The sequence below is a fragment of the Vitis riparia genome, chromosome 18 (genome assembly GCF_004353265.1).
Source record: "Vitis riparia cultivar Riparia Gloire de Montpellier isolate 1030 chromosome 18, EGFV_Vit.rip_1.0, whole genome shotgun sequence".
Classification (NCBI taxonomy): domain Eukaryota; kingdom Viridiplantae; phylum Streptophyta; class Magnoliopsida; order Vitales; family Vitaceae; genus Vitis; species Vitis riparia.
Genome location: NC_048448.1, coordinates 28835382 through 28851111, shown reverse-complemented (window position 1 = coordinate 28851111; position 15730 = coordinate 28835382). Strand labels below are relative to the sequence as shown.

At 33.1% G+C, this 15730-nt stretch overlaps 1 protein-coding gene across 1 annotated transcript; it reads left to right on the top strand.

The window, feature by feature from the left end:
• Window positions 1–9769: 9769 nt before the first annotated feature.
• Window positions 9770–15260, top strand: LOC117906285 (disease resistance protein RPV1-like). The gene is made up of 5 exons (XM_034819266.1): window positions 9770–10311; window positions 10993–12088; window positions 12240–12557; window positions 12659–14789; window positions 14971–15260. Exons 1-4 carry the CDS (start codon window positions 9848–9850, stop codon window positions 14486–14488), a joined length of 3708 nt encoding a protein of 1235 aa, XP_034675157.1. The 5' UTR covers window positions 9770–9847; the 3' UTR covers window positions 14489–14789; window positions 14971–15260.
• The last annotated feature ends 470 nt before the right edge of the window (window positions 15261–15730 follow it).

Sequence of the window (15730 nt, the reverse complement as noted above, 5' to 3'; positions counted from 1 at the left end):
TGTGTTCATTGAGTATGGGTCACCTTATGTGTAGAGCCTAATGCCATAACGGGTCTTAGATGATGGGCCTAAGACACGCGAGGCCCAACAGTCCAAAGGGTATGATCCCTAAAGCATAGAGGGAATTCATATATAAAGGGATTTTCACAAAAGTTTGGTGTCTGTTGATTAATTTTTGAATAGATAGAACTCTCTCTCTCCCGCTTCCCATCTCTAGAGAGATTGCAGAAAGGTGGTTTCTTCTCTATAGCCTTAGAAGATCCATACTTCTTCATTAAGCGCAATGGACTTAGGTTTGTTCCCTTTCTATAGAAATTTATGGCACGGTTTCCTCACATGATTAAACATATGATTCCTGTCTTATGTTACATGGATTTAAAAATGGAATTGTATCAATTATTGCCTAGAAACAGTTCAAATGGGATCGGTTTGCGCTTACCTTCTGTTTTTTCTAGTTTCAGGTCCTTAACAAATTTAGATCAAAGTGACTGCAAACTAATAGAAGGAGCAATCCGCAATGGTATTTGCGCCTTAATCTCACTGAAGAAATTGGATCTAAGCAAAAGGAATTTTCTAAGCATACCTGCTGGCATCAGTGAACTTATAAACCTAAAAGACCTCCAGTTGAGGCAGTGCCAGAGGCTCATGGAAATTCTGGAGCTTCCGTCAAGTGTCCCAGACATAGATGCACACAATTGTGCAGCCCTTTTACCAGGCTCATCAAATGTAAGCACATTGCAAGGGCTACAGTTCCTATTCTATAATTGCTCCAAACCAGTTGAGGACCAAGCCAACGGTGATAAGAGGAACGCATTCCAAAGATTTCCACATAATTATGTGTCTTCCACTGCTTCTGTTTCCTCTGAAACTACTTCACCTGTTGTGATGCAGAAATTTCTTGAAAATGTTGCATTTAGTGTTGCTTTTCCTGGCAGTGAAATTCCGGAGTGGATCAGGCATCAGAATGTGGGGTCGTCTATAAAAGTAAAGCTGCTTCCAGATTGGTATAATGATGACTTTTTGGGATTTGCTCTCTGCTCTGTTCTTGAACATCTCCCTGAGAGAATTGCATGCCACTTGAGTTATGATGTTTTTTATTATGGAGACTTGAAAGAATTCGGTCATGATTTCCATTGGAAAGGCAACAATGTTGGGTCAGAACACATCTGGATGGGTTATCAACCATGTTCCCAGTTGAGGTTGTTTCAATTTAATGACCCCAATGACTGGAATCACATTGAGATTTCTTTTGAAGCAGCCCACAGATTCAGCTCAAGTGCATTCAATGTGGTGAAGAAGTGTGGGGTATGTCTTATATATGCAGAAGATCTTGAAGGAATCTATACACAAAATAAAATACAGCTGAGTAGGGGACATACTGTAGTCGAGAAAAGCAGTGACAGTGCTGGACTCAATGGAAGTGGAATGGGCACCAGTTCTAGTGGCAGCAATCACATACCCACCAACAATCCCACACTTAAGCTCAAGCGCAACGTCCTCATGAATGACTACCATGATCCAGGCTCTTTATCCCAATAAAATTCCCTCTTCTGTTGATTTGGTCATGCATGCTCAAAATCGGTGATGATTTTGTTTGTCAGTGGTTCTTGGTGAACTCCTCAATCATGTCTGTATATTATCTCTCTGTCGACTTTACGGTGAGCCTTCGTCTTTTCTCTTATGGAGTTATATTAATTGAAGCGACTGAAATTCTTAAAGGGGTTCTTGTTTCTGGTTTTCTTTGATATTTTAGGCAGACATTTTTGTTTGAATCTGGCTTTTGATTTTGCTGGAATTTGTTATTAAGCCTATGTAAGTTTCTGACAGTGGGTGGCACATATAAGGAACTTGATTAAGAAAATTAATCAAGCAAAGTTGGTGTTTGGTGATGAATGGAAGATGCCAGCTGTTATTTATGAACCTAGTTAGTTTTTTTAGTCATAAATTCACTGTTTTGACAAAGGTGCTGGAATGGTTTACTGGATCCTGCTGTTTGCAATTCAGAGTTCAGAATCCATATATCATTAGACTGATTAATTGTTTTACCTTCGTTCAATTAATGGTTTACTACATTTTTTTCATATACTGGGGTTACAAATGATGGCATGTGTTAAGCATTTAAATTCAAACTGTTTCATTGAAAGCATGACAGATTTTCAAAGTGCTTGAATAAGTATTCTTGAGTGGTTTCTGAACCATTATAGTTTGGCGTTTATTGTATCTTTAGTGAGATTAGCATCATTTCCTCAACTGGGAAATGTTAGTAAACTATAATTCAAAGACATAAATTTGTAGACTTTTGACTATTGCCTTGTCTTCACATAAATTTCGTGCTTTCTTGATATCTACCAAGATTAAAACTTCTTGGAAAATCACAGGAAGCAGCCTATCTAATTAACAACATGCTAATCATAAAACCTATCTAAAGTAATAATTAAGCTTATCAAAAGTCTTAATTAGAAATTTGTCTTCACATACAAAATCCATAAATCCAAATTATAACAATTATCCCAAAAGTAGTAGTAAATATAAATCACTAAAATTCAAATAAACTAGTCTCAAAACTAAACAAATAAAATAACTTCTCAAGCTTTTCCTACCCATGTTGCTCCTTTCTAAAAGTAAGTGTACTTAAAAATATTTAATGAAAAGTGTAAGCTTGAGCCCAATAAAGGATAGAGATTAAGTACATTTATTTAAAAAAAAAAAAAAACAAAATAAGGACACAACCATACGAAACAAACTTGTATTATATGTGTAATTTTTCATAAAAGTATCAAATCAAATTTCATGATAAACATGTATATATTCAAAACAAAATTCTAGTTATTAACAAAAGTGTCCATCATAATCAAACTAATAAAGGTACCTATCATAATGGAACTTACAGAAGGAACATGTTGATAGCTAAAACCAAAACCAATCTAATGGTACATCATAAGTCAATAAGAGTTTGTTTGGAGGAGTTTTTAAAAATAGTTTTCTGTTTTTAAAAATGGGAAATAGATTTTAAAAATTCATAACATTGTTTGGTTACTGTTCTCTATTTCCATATTTTAAAAACAAAGTAAATAGAGAACAACTTTTAGAGAACAAGTAAAGTTGTTTTCATCAATTTTTAAGAATAATATGAAAACACATACACTCTATTATTTCTCTTTTACATAAAATTATAATTTTTCAATTTTTTCTTTAGCTAGGCAAATTAACTCCAAATTAAACAAAATTTAACGTGTTGGATTTCTTAGTAAATCTATTAATTTTTAAAAATAATTTAAAATTTAAATAATAAACTCATTAATACCAGAAATTTATTAATATTATATTTTCTACTAAAAATATAATTTATGATTTTATTATAATATTATTATTTATGTTTTACTAAAAACTATATATTTTTAATTTATTTGTAATTACAAAATTATTTTTATTTTCAATAAGACTTCAATTAAATTTAATTAATTAATATTATATAAATTGAATTTAAAATATTTTTACAAAATTAAAATAAAATTTAAAATTTATCCGAACAAGTCTTTTTGTTTTTTATTTTTAAAATCCTTTTATAATAATAACCTACCAAATATCCTTAATTTTATAAAACATTAAAAAACTTTTTTTGAATCTTTAACTTTAAAAAAGTTTTGAAAAAAAACATAAGAAATCATGATCAAACAAAAAATTAAACATAATTAATTAAAGTACTTAATTAACTTGTATTAAAAACGAATATTAAAATTATTTTTATCTTATAGAAATTTTTGTTTTTATACAATAAAAAAAATTGTTTTACAATTAAAAAAATCATTTATCTTTAACTCATGTATAACTGTGATTTTAATTTTAATTTTTTAATAAGATTTAACTTGAATTTGATTTCATATCTTTATAAATTAATTTTATAAAATAAAAGTAATACATTGTTTCAAACAAGTTTCTTGTTTTTTATTTTAAAAAACTATTTTTTAAAACATCTTGCCAAACACTCTAATTTTTTAAAAATTCTAAAAAAACCATTTCTTGTTCTTTATTTTAAAAACAATTTTTAAAAGACACCGCCAAACAGCCCCTAACTATCCTAATTGGGTTTTTAAAATCATCATTACTCCCACTAATGTTAACAGGGATCAACTCTTTTCTCTTGTTCACTAGAACTAGATAACCAAAACGCGCATGTAAAATAAAAATATAATAAAAAAATTATGCTCAGTCCAAATGGTGTTCAGATGAACTGACCAAGATCATGGAGTGCAAGTAAGAGAAAGGACAAATAGTTCTGTCAGTATTTACCATGTGGATTCTTTCGATGTGCGGAAATACATAGCGACATTTAGAATATTATTTGCCAATTGTGAAGAGGATGTGGCAGAAAGTGCAGAGATGGAGGGGAGCCTTGATACAATATATCTGGATGGCATGTGCAGGATAGGAAACGCTTGACTTTCTTTCAAATTTTCATCCATTACTTATAAAGTTTTGCTTCTAATTTTCATCTATTACTTATTGTTTTGGAAAATAAAATTTTATTTGAGAATTTTGATTTGTTTTTTGTAAAAGTACCTCTACCTACGTATAATATAAAATTTATTAAAATATTTTTTATAATCATCAATAATGTTTGAGAATATATACTTTATAAAAAACAGTTTACCATGTTTTACATGGTGATGCAATTTATCAAATGATATTGAAATAGTTGGAATCTATAGGAGATAAAGTTACTAGTGGTAGATCCTGATGAAATTAATATTGGGGCAAATTATTCTAGTCCCAAATTTTAATTAAAATTTAAGTTTTCAATGGAATATTTTCAATTTCATTGCATTTTTATTTTATTTTTTGTACTAAAATTTATATTCTATAAATAATAATAAACTCATGGTTTATCCAAGAAGAAAAAAAAAAAAAAATTGCACCAAGAAAAAATATAATACAAAAAGCATAACTTTGTTACATGGAGGAGAATAATTGGTCCCTCAATGGCATCAATCCTTTCTTTCTTCCATCAAATTTGGAAATCATACTCATTGCTATATATTAATTCTTAATTGAAACACCTTGGAAATGCAATTAATTCATATAAAATCATCCCCAATCTCAAATTAGCATAATTAGGTCTATTCAAAATATTTCCCTTTATTCTTATGTTTGGGATGAACTTAGAATTTATTGGAATTGTTTTCATGAACCAAAGCAATTTAATGATAATTTAATCAATCAAAACAAAATATAGACATTTCAAAATCAATAATGTAAGCAACTGGTTCCTTTTAATGCTAAAATTATGAATTCAAATACCAAAATGTGAGGAAAAAAAGGCAGTCCAATATCTCAACAATTTGTGATTTTTAAGCTTTGACGAAAAAAAATGTTAGTACAATGTTTGAACAATTTGTTATTTGTAGGCTTTGGAAGTGAATTGAAAATTCTAGAGAATGAAGTAAAAAACTACCCAACTCATGAGTTTGTCATGTTAAATATTTATATCTGCTTTTAATGTATCAGATTTAACAAGAGCAAAACATGGGTGCGTAATATGCATCCACAATAAATAGCTGCTGCAACTAATAGATTATTCTAGCAGTTAGGTTGAGGTGGTAATCTACCATTTATTATCCCCTCACAAGCTAATTGATTTGGGAACAACACAAAGTTTACTATAAATAGTTAACAGCAATGTGCTTGAAGATGTTTTGTAAGTACATCGGCAAGTTGATCAATAGAGGGAATATATTGAATAAGATCATTATGTAACATTTTGTCATGAACAAAATGAAGATCGACTTCAATATGTTTCGAGCAAGCATGAGAGACAAGATTTGTAGCAAGATGAGCAACACTCTAATTATCACACCACAGAAATGGAAGGGTAGCCTATGTTGTACACAATTCCTAAAGTGTATATTGGATTGAAGTGAGCTTAGCAATTGTAGTAGCTAGACCATGATATTCTAATTCAACACTACTCCTTGAAATAACCCATTGCTTAGTACAGGACTAAGAAACCAAATTCAACCTAAGGAAGACACAATAACAACTGGTGTTTTTCTTGTCGTAAGGACAAGAGGCACATATTGCATCCAAATAAGCTTGAAGATGAAGAAGATCAATTGCTTGTCAAAGAATACTGATACAAAGATCTTATCAAATAACACAAAATGTGTTTCACAAATAACCAATGGATAGAAGTAAGCTGAGACATCAACTGACAAACTTATTAACAACAAAAGATGGGTTTGGTTGAGTAATAGTGACATATTGTAGAGCACTAATAGTACTACGATAAAGAGAGGCATTAGGAAATGATTCCCTATCAAATTTTGTCAAGGTTGGACCAACACGACTAGGAGTAGTAGTTGCTTTACAAGTGAGAATCTTTGCGCAAGTATGTAGTGTACTTGTGTCAACTAAAAAGGACTTCAAATGTATGAGTGGCCTCAACACTAAAAAAATAATTGATGACACCAAGATGATATAGGGAAATGAAGCATTAAGGAAAACAATCTATTGAGGGACTTGATTAGAGCTACTACCAACAACTAATATACCATTAACATAGACAAAGATAATGACAAGATACGAGGCTAAAAAATAAACAAACATTAAATTATCACCCTTTACACATCTAAAACCCCAGTTGCCTAAGGCCAATCCTACTTGAGTTCATAGAGACCTTTGTTAAGCTTGCAAACATAATCAAGATATTGGGATGAAAAATCTTTATGGCTAGGATATAAATACTTGCTCATCTAAATCTCCATTTAAAAAGCATTATGCACATCTAACTGTAGAACCATCCAACCAAATGAGAGAATAATCATGAGAACAATTCAAATAGTATCCACTTTAACCGTAGGATTAAAAGCATTCAATGCCATGTGTTTGATGAAATCCCTTGGCAACCAACAATATTGGCTTTTGAAGGTAGAGGAACTAGTGTCCATGTATCATTCTTCTTCAAGGCATCATAATGTGTTCCCATAGCTTTTTGCCAATGAAGATCCTTGATAGATTGTTGAAAAGTAGACAACTCAATGGAAGCATAGCTTGATAAGTCTTAAGTCCAAAAACACCAGCTTTGGCACAAGTGAGCATAGGATGAGTATTAATAGTTGGAGGTAAAAATGAAAATATTGGTAATGACGAATATATCAGTGCTTCAATTTTACGGATATAGCAGAAATATCAGTGGATATTTTTACACTAATATCAGTGGAGCGAAAAATTATTCAAAATTCATAGGAATGCTTAGAAAAACTAAAAGAAAAATGATAAAATAAGTAACAATACACATTTTAAAGTTATTTTGTAAGTGTAATTGACATAGATATGGTTAGGAAGAAAAATAAGCAGAGATATATCAGTAGATTCAATACTTGGATTTTAAAAATAATAAATATGAATTTTGGAAGTGTACACTTAGAAAGTTAGAATTGGGTTAAAAAATATTTGATTTTATTGAATAAGAATAATTTATACATAAATATAATACACATGACATTGCAATAGTCCTTAGTACGAAAATGAAGATCACTGTGGTTCCGTCATATTGTTAGATGGAGGGAGCCCATCTTGTTGAAGACAATATTTATTTAAAAAATTTTAAAATACTTTTATTAAAACATGTTTTATTATATTTTAAATGAAAAATTAAATTAATTTACATAAAATATTTTAATTGAGATTCAAAGTGCTTGAATAAGTATTCTTGAGTGGTTTCTGAACCATTGAAGATTAGCATCATTACCTCAAATAGGAAATGCTAGTAAACTATAATTCAAAGACATAATATATATTTATATTGGTGAACAACCTCACATATAATGGTAGTTGAATACGATATTCTTGCCAAGTGCCTGCCGGCCAAACAAAGATGTGACAGCAGTACAAGCCAAGAAAGGGCTACCAGTATGCCGGCCACACAAATGCAAAACCAATATATAATGGCAACGGTGTTTCCAATTTTTCTTACTTAATTTGGAAAAACCAAAGAAAGAGGGCACTTTCGTTCCTGGAAGCGCTCCTTCCATCCATCAATATTAAAAAAATATATAGAAATAAAAATCCCTTAGGAAAATGACATGAAGCCTACCAGCTCCCCACTTTCTTTCCCATGAATAGGTTAAACATAGCCCAGGGTTTAACCTTAATTATTGCTCTAGAGGACTTTGTCATGGACTTTCTTGTAACTTTAGCACATACAATTTAAGAGGGGTTTCTATGAGCATCAAAAGAGCTTCTTCTACTGATCATTTTAATCCAAAATTGAAGTTTATGCATGGATGAAAGTTTACCACTATAGATAATTTTGTACTAACAAACTCTTTCAAAATGATATTGAAAGAAGACACACTTCAATTCCTCCAGAAATTTACTTGAAAACTGTTATTGAATGTAAAAGGAATTCAATGAAAGGAGAGAGAAAAAATACGACAATGTCGGCCACACAGGAAAGCAGCCTAGCTTAAATATTACGTACCCTGTAATTTGGCTACAAACAACCCAACAATGGCTTCTATGAGCGTCAAAAGAGCTTCGTCTCCTTCTGATACTATCGAATATTGGAGATATGATGTGTTCTTGAGTTTTAGAGGTGAAGCCACCCGTGCTAGTTTCACCCATCATCTCTCCAAAGGCATTGGGTCAAAAAGGCATTCACAACTTTAAAGATGACAAACTTCAGAGAGGAGAAGTGATTGGATCACAACTCTTGAAAACAAGATCATGGAGTGCATGAAAGAAAGAAGACAAATAGTTCTGCCGGCATTTTACCATGTGGATCCTTCCGATGTACGTAAGCAGACAGGGAGTTTTAGAATATCATTTGGCAATTGTGAAGAAGATGTGGGAGAAAAGGAGAAAGTGCGGAGATGGAGGGGAGCCTTGACAAAAGCCGGCAGTCTATCTGGATGGCATGTGCAGGATGGGTAACACCTAATTAAAATCTGTTTTTTAAAATAAAATTTTATTTGAGATTTTTTTTTTAAATGTTGATTTATTTTATATGAAAGTACCTCCACCTACTACTAATATAAATTTATTAAAATATTTTTTATAATTTTCAATTATTTTTGGGAATACTTTATAAAAACCAGTTTAACATACCTTAAATTTATTTTAAAAATAACCTATTTTCACAATAAGTATTATTTTTAAAAACTATTTTCATTCAAAAGTTTGTCTAACAAATAATAGAAAAAAAAAAAAAAGGTCTTTTACTTCTTTAATTATTTATATATTAGGAATGTTAGTTTTTTTATAATAATTTTAAATTTTATATAAATCATATATTTATAACGTGGTGTTGATATCATGGTTTTGAAAATACTGATGTTTATATGAGGCTGCAATCAAATATATAAAAGGCAGATAGTGGCTATTTTTACAAGGAGCGTAGCCGGTGGTAATAGAATATACATGTATAAAAAAAAATAAAAAAATTATTAGAGACATTAAAGGTGGTGTGGCTAACATTATCTTATGCCTGTGAGCTTTTCAGCTTCCGTTCCCACGTACCGAGGTTGAGTTTTGTTAACTGGACCAAACAACCCACTAGCCGAAGAAGTAATTGAAGTGAGTGATGAATTTCGAGATTCGAGAATAAAATTTCATAAGAACTTTTAGTTTTAGGCTTTTAGCCACCCCACGCGGAATCAATAATAATTCCAATGACAAAAAGACAAACACTCATGCTGACCTTCTGGCATTGCACCCGCCTTCCATTGAAATTCATTGCTTCTTTTCCACCTACCAGTGTTTTCCTTTCCTTTCTACGAAGAAATTGCCTATGCTCAGCTGAGCCCTGATAGTAAGATCGTCGCTGGTACCTTTGGCACACAACCTGTCAATGGCTTCTGCGAATCGTCCATGGGATTATGAAGTTTTCTTGAGCTTTAGGGGTGAAGATACCCGTTACAATTTCACAGATCATCTCTATTCGAATTTGGAGACGCGAGGGATTCGTACCTTTAGAGACGATGAAGAACTCTCAAGGGGAGAAGTGATCGCACCAAGTCTTTTTACAGCTATTGAGAAGTCAAGGTGCGCTCTCGTGATTCTCTCCGAAAACTATGCCCATTCCAAATGGTGTTTGGAGGAACTGGCGAAGATCATGGAGTGCAGCGTAGAAATGGGACTGATAGTTTATCCAGTTTTCTATCGTGTTGATCCTTCTGATGTGCGAAATCAGAGGGGCAGTTATGGAGAAGCATTAGCCAAGCATGAAAGAAATGGGTTGGGCCACCAGACACAGAGGTGGAGGGCAGCCTTGACGGAAGTAGCCAATCTTTCTGGATGGCATCAACAGAATGGGTAAATATAGCTTGTTGCTTATAATCTCTTGCGAGTATTCTTTATTTTTTGTACATAGCGTTAAAGAGAAATCCATTGAAACTTATGATCAAACATATGTGTCCTGTCCTAAAAAATCAAAATTTTATGTCTCCTTTTGGATGGGAATACTAATGTTGAGGCCAAGGGTTACTTAATTGAACTTTATCTCTGCTTTATTATTCATTATTCAATTCAAAGATTCTTTCTGGTTTTGAAAAGATCACCCAGGTTCAGGGGCACATACGGTTTTAAAATCTGGTTTACTATTTTTTTTTTTCAATAATTGGTGTTATTCTTTCCCAAATTGTGTGGGAAAATTTCACTAATTGTTTTAAATAATGATATCAAGGGTTGAAAACTGAAATGGTTAGTGATCCCACTGATCTAGTACAATTTCATCAATTAAAATAGAAAATTCATAGATTTTCTAGACCATTTCTCCCAATTGGTTCTCCAAGCGAATAGGGCATGGGACTATTTGGGATGTGATTTTTTTTCCATTAGTGCATCAGAGAACCAATTTGGAGTTTTTCTTTTTGTATGATTGAGCATTAGTCCTTTAAAATATAAGTTGTAAGTAAAAGGGCTTAAATTGTTTTGTTTTTTTTTTGTGGTTTATACTTTGTTGGCTCACCCATGTATGTGTCTTACTGGTGGCAGGTCTGAGGCTAATACTATTATGAAAATTACTCGCACTATTTTGAGGAGATTTACTGAGAAACTTTTACATGTTGACAAAAACCTCATTGGGATGGATGATCGTTTGGAAGAAATTATTTCACAAAAGATAGACCTATTATCAAAAGACGTTCGCATGATTGGGATCTATGGACTTGGAGGAATTTGTAAAACAACCATTGCCAAAGTTATATATAATAAAATTGCCACTCATTTCATGATTTCTAGATTTATTGCTAATGTTAGAGAGGATTCCAAAAGACCGGGTCTACTTCATTTACAAAAGCAACTCCTTGATGATATCTTGCCAATAAGGAAGAACTTTATAAGCAATGATGATGAAGGGATCTCTATGATAAAAGATAGGCTACGCTTTAAAAAAGTTCTTCTTGTTCTTGATGATGTTGACGTTTTGGACCAACTGGAAGCCTTGGCTGGTGATCGCAAATGGTTTGGTCCTGGAAGTAGAATTATTGTAACAACTAGAGATTGGCATTTGTTGGATGTGCATAAGATGGATGCATTTTATGAGGTTAAGAAATTAAATCACAAGGAAGCTATTGAGCTCTTTAGTCAACACGCATTTAAACAGAAGCATCCTAAAGAAGATTATGAAACACTTTCAAACTCTATGGTGCGTTGTGTTGATGGTCTTCCTTTAGGCCTTAAAGTTTTGGGTCGTTTCCTATTTGGCAAGACAATACTTGAATGGGAAAGTAAATTGCAAAAACTAAAACATGAACCTAAGAAAGAAATTCAAAGTGTGCTCAAGAGAAGTTATGATGAATTAGATCACACACAAAAGGAGATATTCCTAGATATTGCTTGCTTCTTTAATGGAGAGGATAAAGATCATGTTACAAGAATCCTAGATGCTTGCAAGTTCTATGCGCCGACTGGAATACGAGACCTCAGGGATAAATGCCTCATAAATATTTTTGACAACAAGATATCAATGCACGATTTGTTACAACAAATGGGACGAGACATGGTTCGACAAGAATATCCTAAACACCCAGAAAAATGGAGCAGATTGTGCTATCCTGACGACGTAAATCGTGTATTGACCAAAAAATCGGTAAGAGCAAAATGTAAATGAACTTACTTTCATACTTGAAGGTTATTTGAAACACCTAAGCTTCAACAATATCATTTTTTTTTAAAGTTATATATCTTATTTAACTTTTATATGTTTTTCTCTTCACTTATTTTTTACTCTTGTTTGTTAGGGAACAGAGGCAATTGAGGGCATACTCTTCGACTTGTCTATACCAAAGCGTAACCAGATAGACATTAGTACTAAATCCTTTGAGATGATGACAAGACTTAGGTTGCTCAAAATCTATTGGGCTCATGAATCTATTTCTATGAGGGAGGATAATAAAGTAAAGTTGTCCAAAGACTTTGAATTCCCTGCTTCTGAGCTAAGATATCTCTGCTGGCAAGGATATCCTTTAGAATCTTTGCCTTCAAGTTTTTATGCTGAGGACCTCATTGAACTTGACATGTGTTACAGCAGCTTAAAACAACTTTGGGAAAGCAACAAGGTATGATGATTATTTATTCATGTTTCTTTCTTTAGATAAATCTCTGAAGTTCATGAAAGCTTATGCATTGAAGTAATTTTTTTTTTTCCTCTCTCTTACAGCCTCTTGAAAAGTTAAATACTATCACAGTTAGTTTCTCTCAGCACCTCATGGAAATTCCAGACTTGTCAGTTAGGGCTCCAAATCTGGAAAAACTAATTCTTGATGGTTGTTCAAGTTTGCTTGAGATCCACCCATCTATTGGAAAGCTAAGCAAGCTTATTTTATCGAGTCTCAAAAGCTGCAAAAATCTTAGCAGTTTTCCGAGAATAATCAACATGGAAGCACTCAAAATTCTTAATTTCTCTGGTTGCTCAGGGCTCAAGAAGTTTCCAGATATTCCAGGTAACATGGAACATTTATTGGAGCTTTATTTGGCTTCAACTGCTATCGAGGAACTTCCCTCCTCAATTGGGCATCTCACTGGACTTGTTTTATTGGATCTGAAAAGGTGCAAAAATCTTAAGAGTCTTCCTGAAAGTATTTGTAAGTTGGAATCCCTTGAAGATCTCTTTCTCTCTGGCTGTTCAAAACTAGAGAATTTTCCAGAAATGATGGAGGATATGGAAAATTTGAAAAAGCTTCTGTTAGATGGAACATCTATAGAAGGGCTACCCTTGTCAATTGACCGTCTAAAAGGCCTCGTTTTATTGAATCTGAGGAATTGCAAAAACCTTGCGAGTCTTCCAAACAGCATGTGTAATCTGCCTTCTCTTGAGAAACTTATTGTCTCTGGCTGTTCACGATTAAAAAATTTGCCAACGAACCTTGAGAGCCTGCAATGTCTAGCGCAGCTCCATGCAGATGGAACTGCTGTAAAACAACTACCAGAGTCAATTGTTCTTTTGAGAAACCTCCAATTGTTGGTCTATCCTGGATGTAAAATATTAACTCCTACCTCATTGGGTTCGCTCTTTTCCTTCTGGTTATTGCATAGAAACAGTTCAAATGGGATTGGTTTACTCTTGCCTTCTGGTTTTTCTAGTTTCAGGTCCTTCACAAATTTAGACCTAAGTGACTGCAAACTAATAGAAGGAGCAATCCCCAATGGAATCTGCTCCTTAATCTCATTGAAGAAATTAGATCTAAGCAGAAACAATTTTCTAAGCATACCTGCTAGCATCAGTGAACTTACAAACCTAAAAGACCTTCGGTTGGGGCAGTGCCAGAGTCTCATAGAAATTCCAGAGCTTCCACCAAGTGTCCAAGACATAGATGCACACAATTGCACAGCCCTTTTACCAGGCTCATCAAGTGTAGGCATATTGCAAGGGCTACAGTTTGTATTCCGTAATTGCTCCAAACCATTTGAGGACCGATCCAGTGATGATAAGAGGAATGCATTACAAAGATTTCCACATAATGATGTGTCTTCCTCTGCTTCTGTTTCCTCTTTAACTACTTCACCTGTTGTGATGCAGAAATTGCTTGAAAATATTGCATTTAGTATTGTTTTTCCTGGCAGTGGAATTCCTGAGTGGATCTGGCATCAGAATGTGGGATCTTCTATTAAAATAGAGCTGCCTACTGATTGGTACAATGATGACTTCTTGGGATTTGCTCTCTGCTCTGTTCTTGAACATCTCCCTGAGAGAATTACATGTACATTGACTTCTGATGTTTTTGATTATGGAGACTTGAAAGGCTTCGGTATTGATTTCCATTGTAAAGGCAACAATGTTGGGCTAGAACATGTCTGGCTGGGTTATCAACCTTGTTCCCAGTTGAGGTTGTTTCAATTCAATGACCCCAATGACTGGAATCACATTGAGATTTCTTTTGAAGGAGCCCACAGATTCAGGTCAAGTGCATCCAATGTGGTGAAGAAGTGTGGGGTATGTCTTATATATGCAGAAGATCTTGAAGGAATCCATCCAGAAAATAAAATGTAGCTGAAGAGTAGGGGATATACTATAGTCGAGAGAAGCAGCGACAATGCAGAGCTCATTGGAAGTGGAATGGGCCCTATTTCTAGTGGCAGCAGTCGCAGACCCACCAACAGTCCCACACTCAAGCTCAAGCGCAAACGTCCTCGAGAATGACTACCATCATCCAGGCTCTTCATCCCAATAAAATTCCATCTTCTGTTGATTTGGTCATGCATGGTTAAAATCGGTGATGATTTTGTTTGTTAATGGTTCCTGGCTAACTCCTCCAATCATGTCTGTATACGATCTCTCTGACGACTTTACGGTGAGTCTTCATCTTTTCTCTTATTGAGTTAATTAATCGAAACAAGTGAAATTCTTAAAGGAGTTCTTTCTGGTTTTCTTTGATACTTTAGGCAGACATTTTTGTTTGAATCTGACCTTTGATTTTGCTGGAATTTTTTATTAAGCCTATGGAAGTTTCTGACAATTTGCATTTTATTTAGCGCTGGGTGGCACATATAAGGAGGTTGATTAAGAAAATCAAGCAAAGTTGGTATTGGGTGGTGAATGCAAGATGTCAGCTGTGAATTATGAAACCAGTTAGTTTCTGCAGAGCAAATCCTTTCCAAATTAATGCAGCGGTGGTATGAGTTCTTATGATTATTCTATACAATTGAGAGCTGTTATTTGTGAACCTAGTTAGTTTTTCAAAGTGATAAATTCACTGTTTTGACTCGGTCCTGTTTGCAATTCTGAGTTCAGAATCCATATATCATTAAACTGATTGTCTCCATTTATCTGAATATAATCCATGTTGTGGTATATTTTTTTTTTTTTTTATTGTTTTAACTTTTTTGTTTTTAGTCTTTATTTTTTTTATCAGGAAACCCTTAAAAATATTTTAAAGAATTCAATCATTTTTATTATAAATTTTGATATTTTTCAATTAGAAGAGGTGTGTGCCTTTTAGGTCTTATTCTTTTATAATTTGATTTTATTTATTTATATTTTAGTGTCATTCTTTGTACCTACATACAAAGGTCTAGATTTTTCTATATATTTTCAAAAGTGAAGATTAAGATTTCCGTAGATACCAAATCAATACCTTAAATTTTCTTTTCCTTTTTCAAACAACTAAATATAAGATAGTTACAAGTAAAGTTTTTTAAAAAACATATGTTTCATACAATAAATCATTGCTAAGATTTCACTTCCTCCACCTTGGAATTGTAATTTGAGCATATGTTTCATACAATAAAAAAC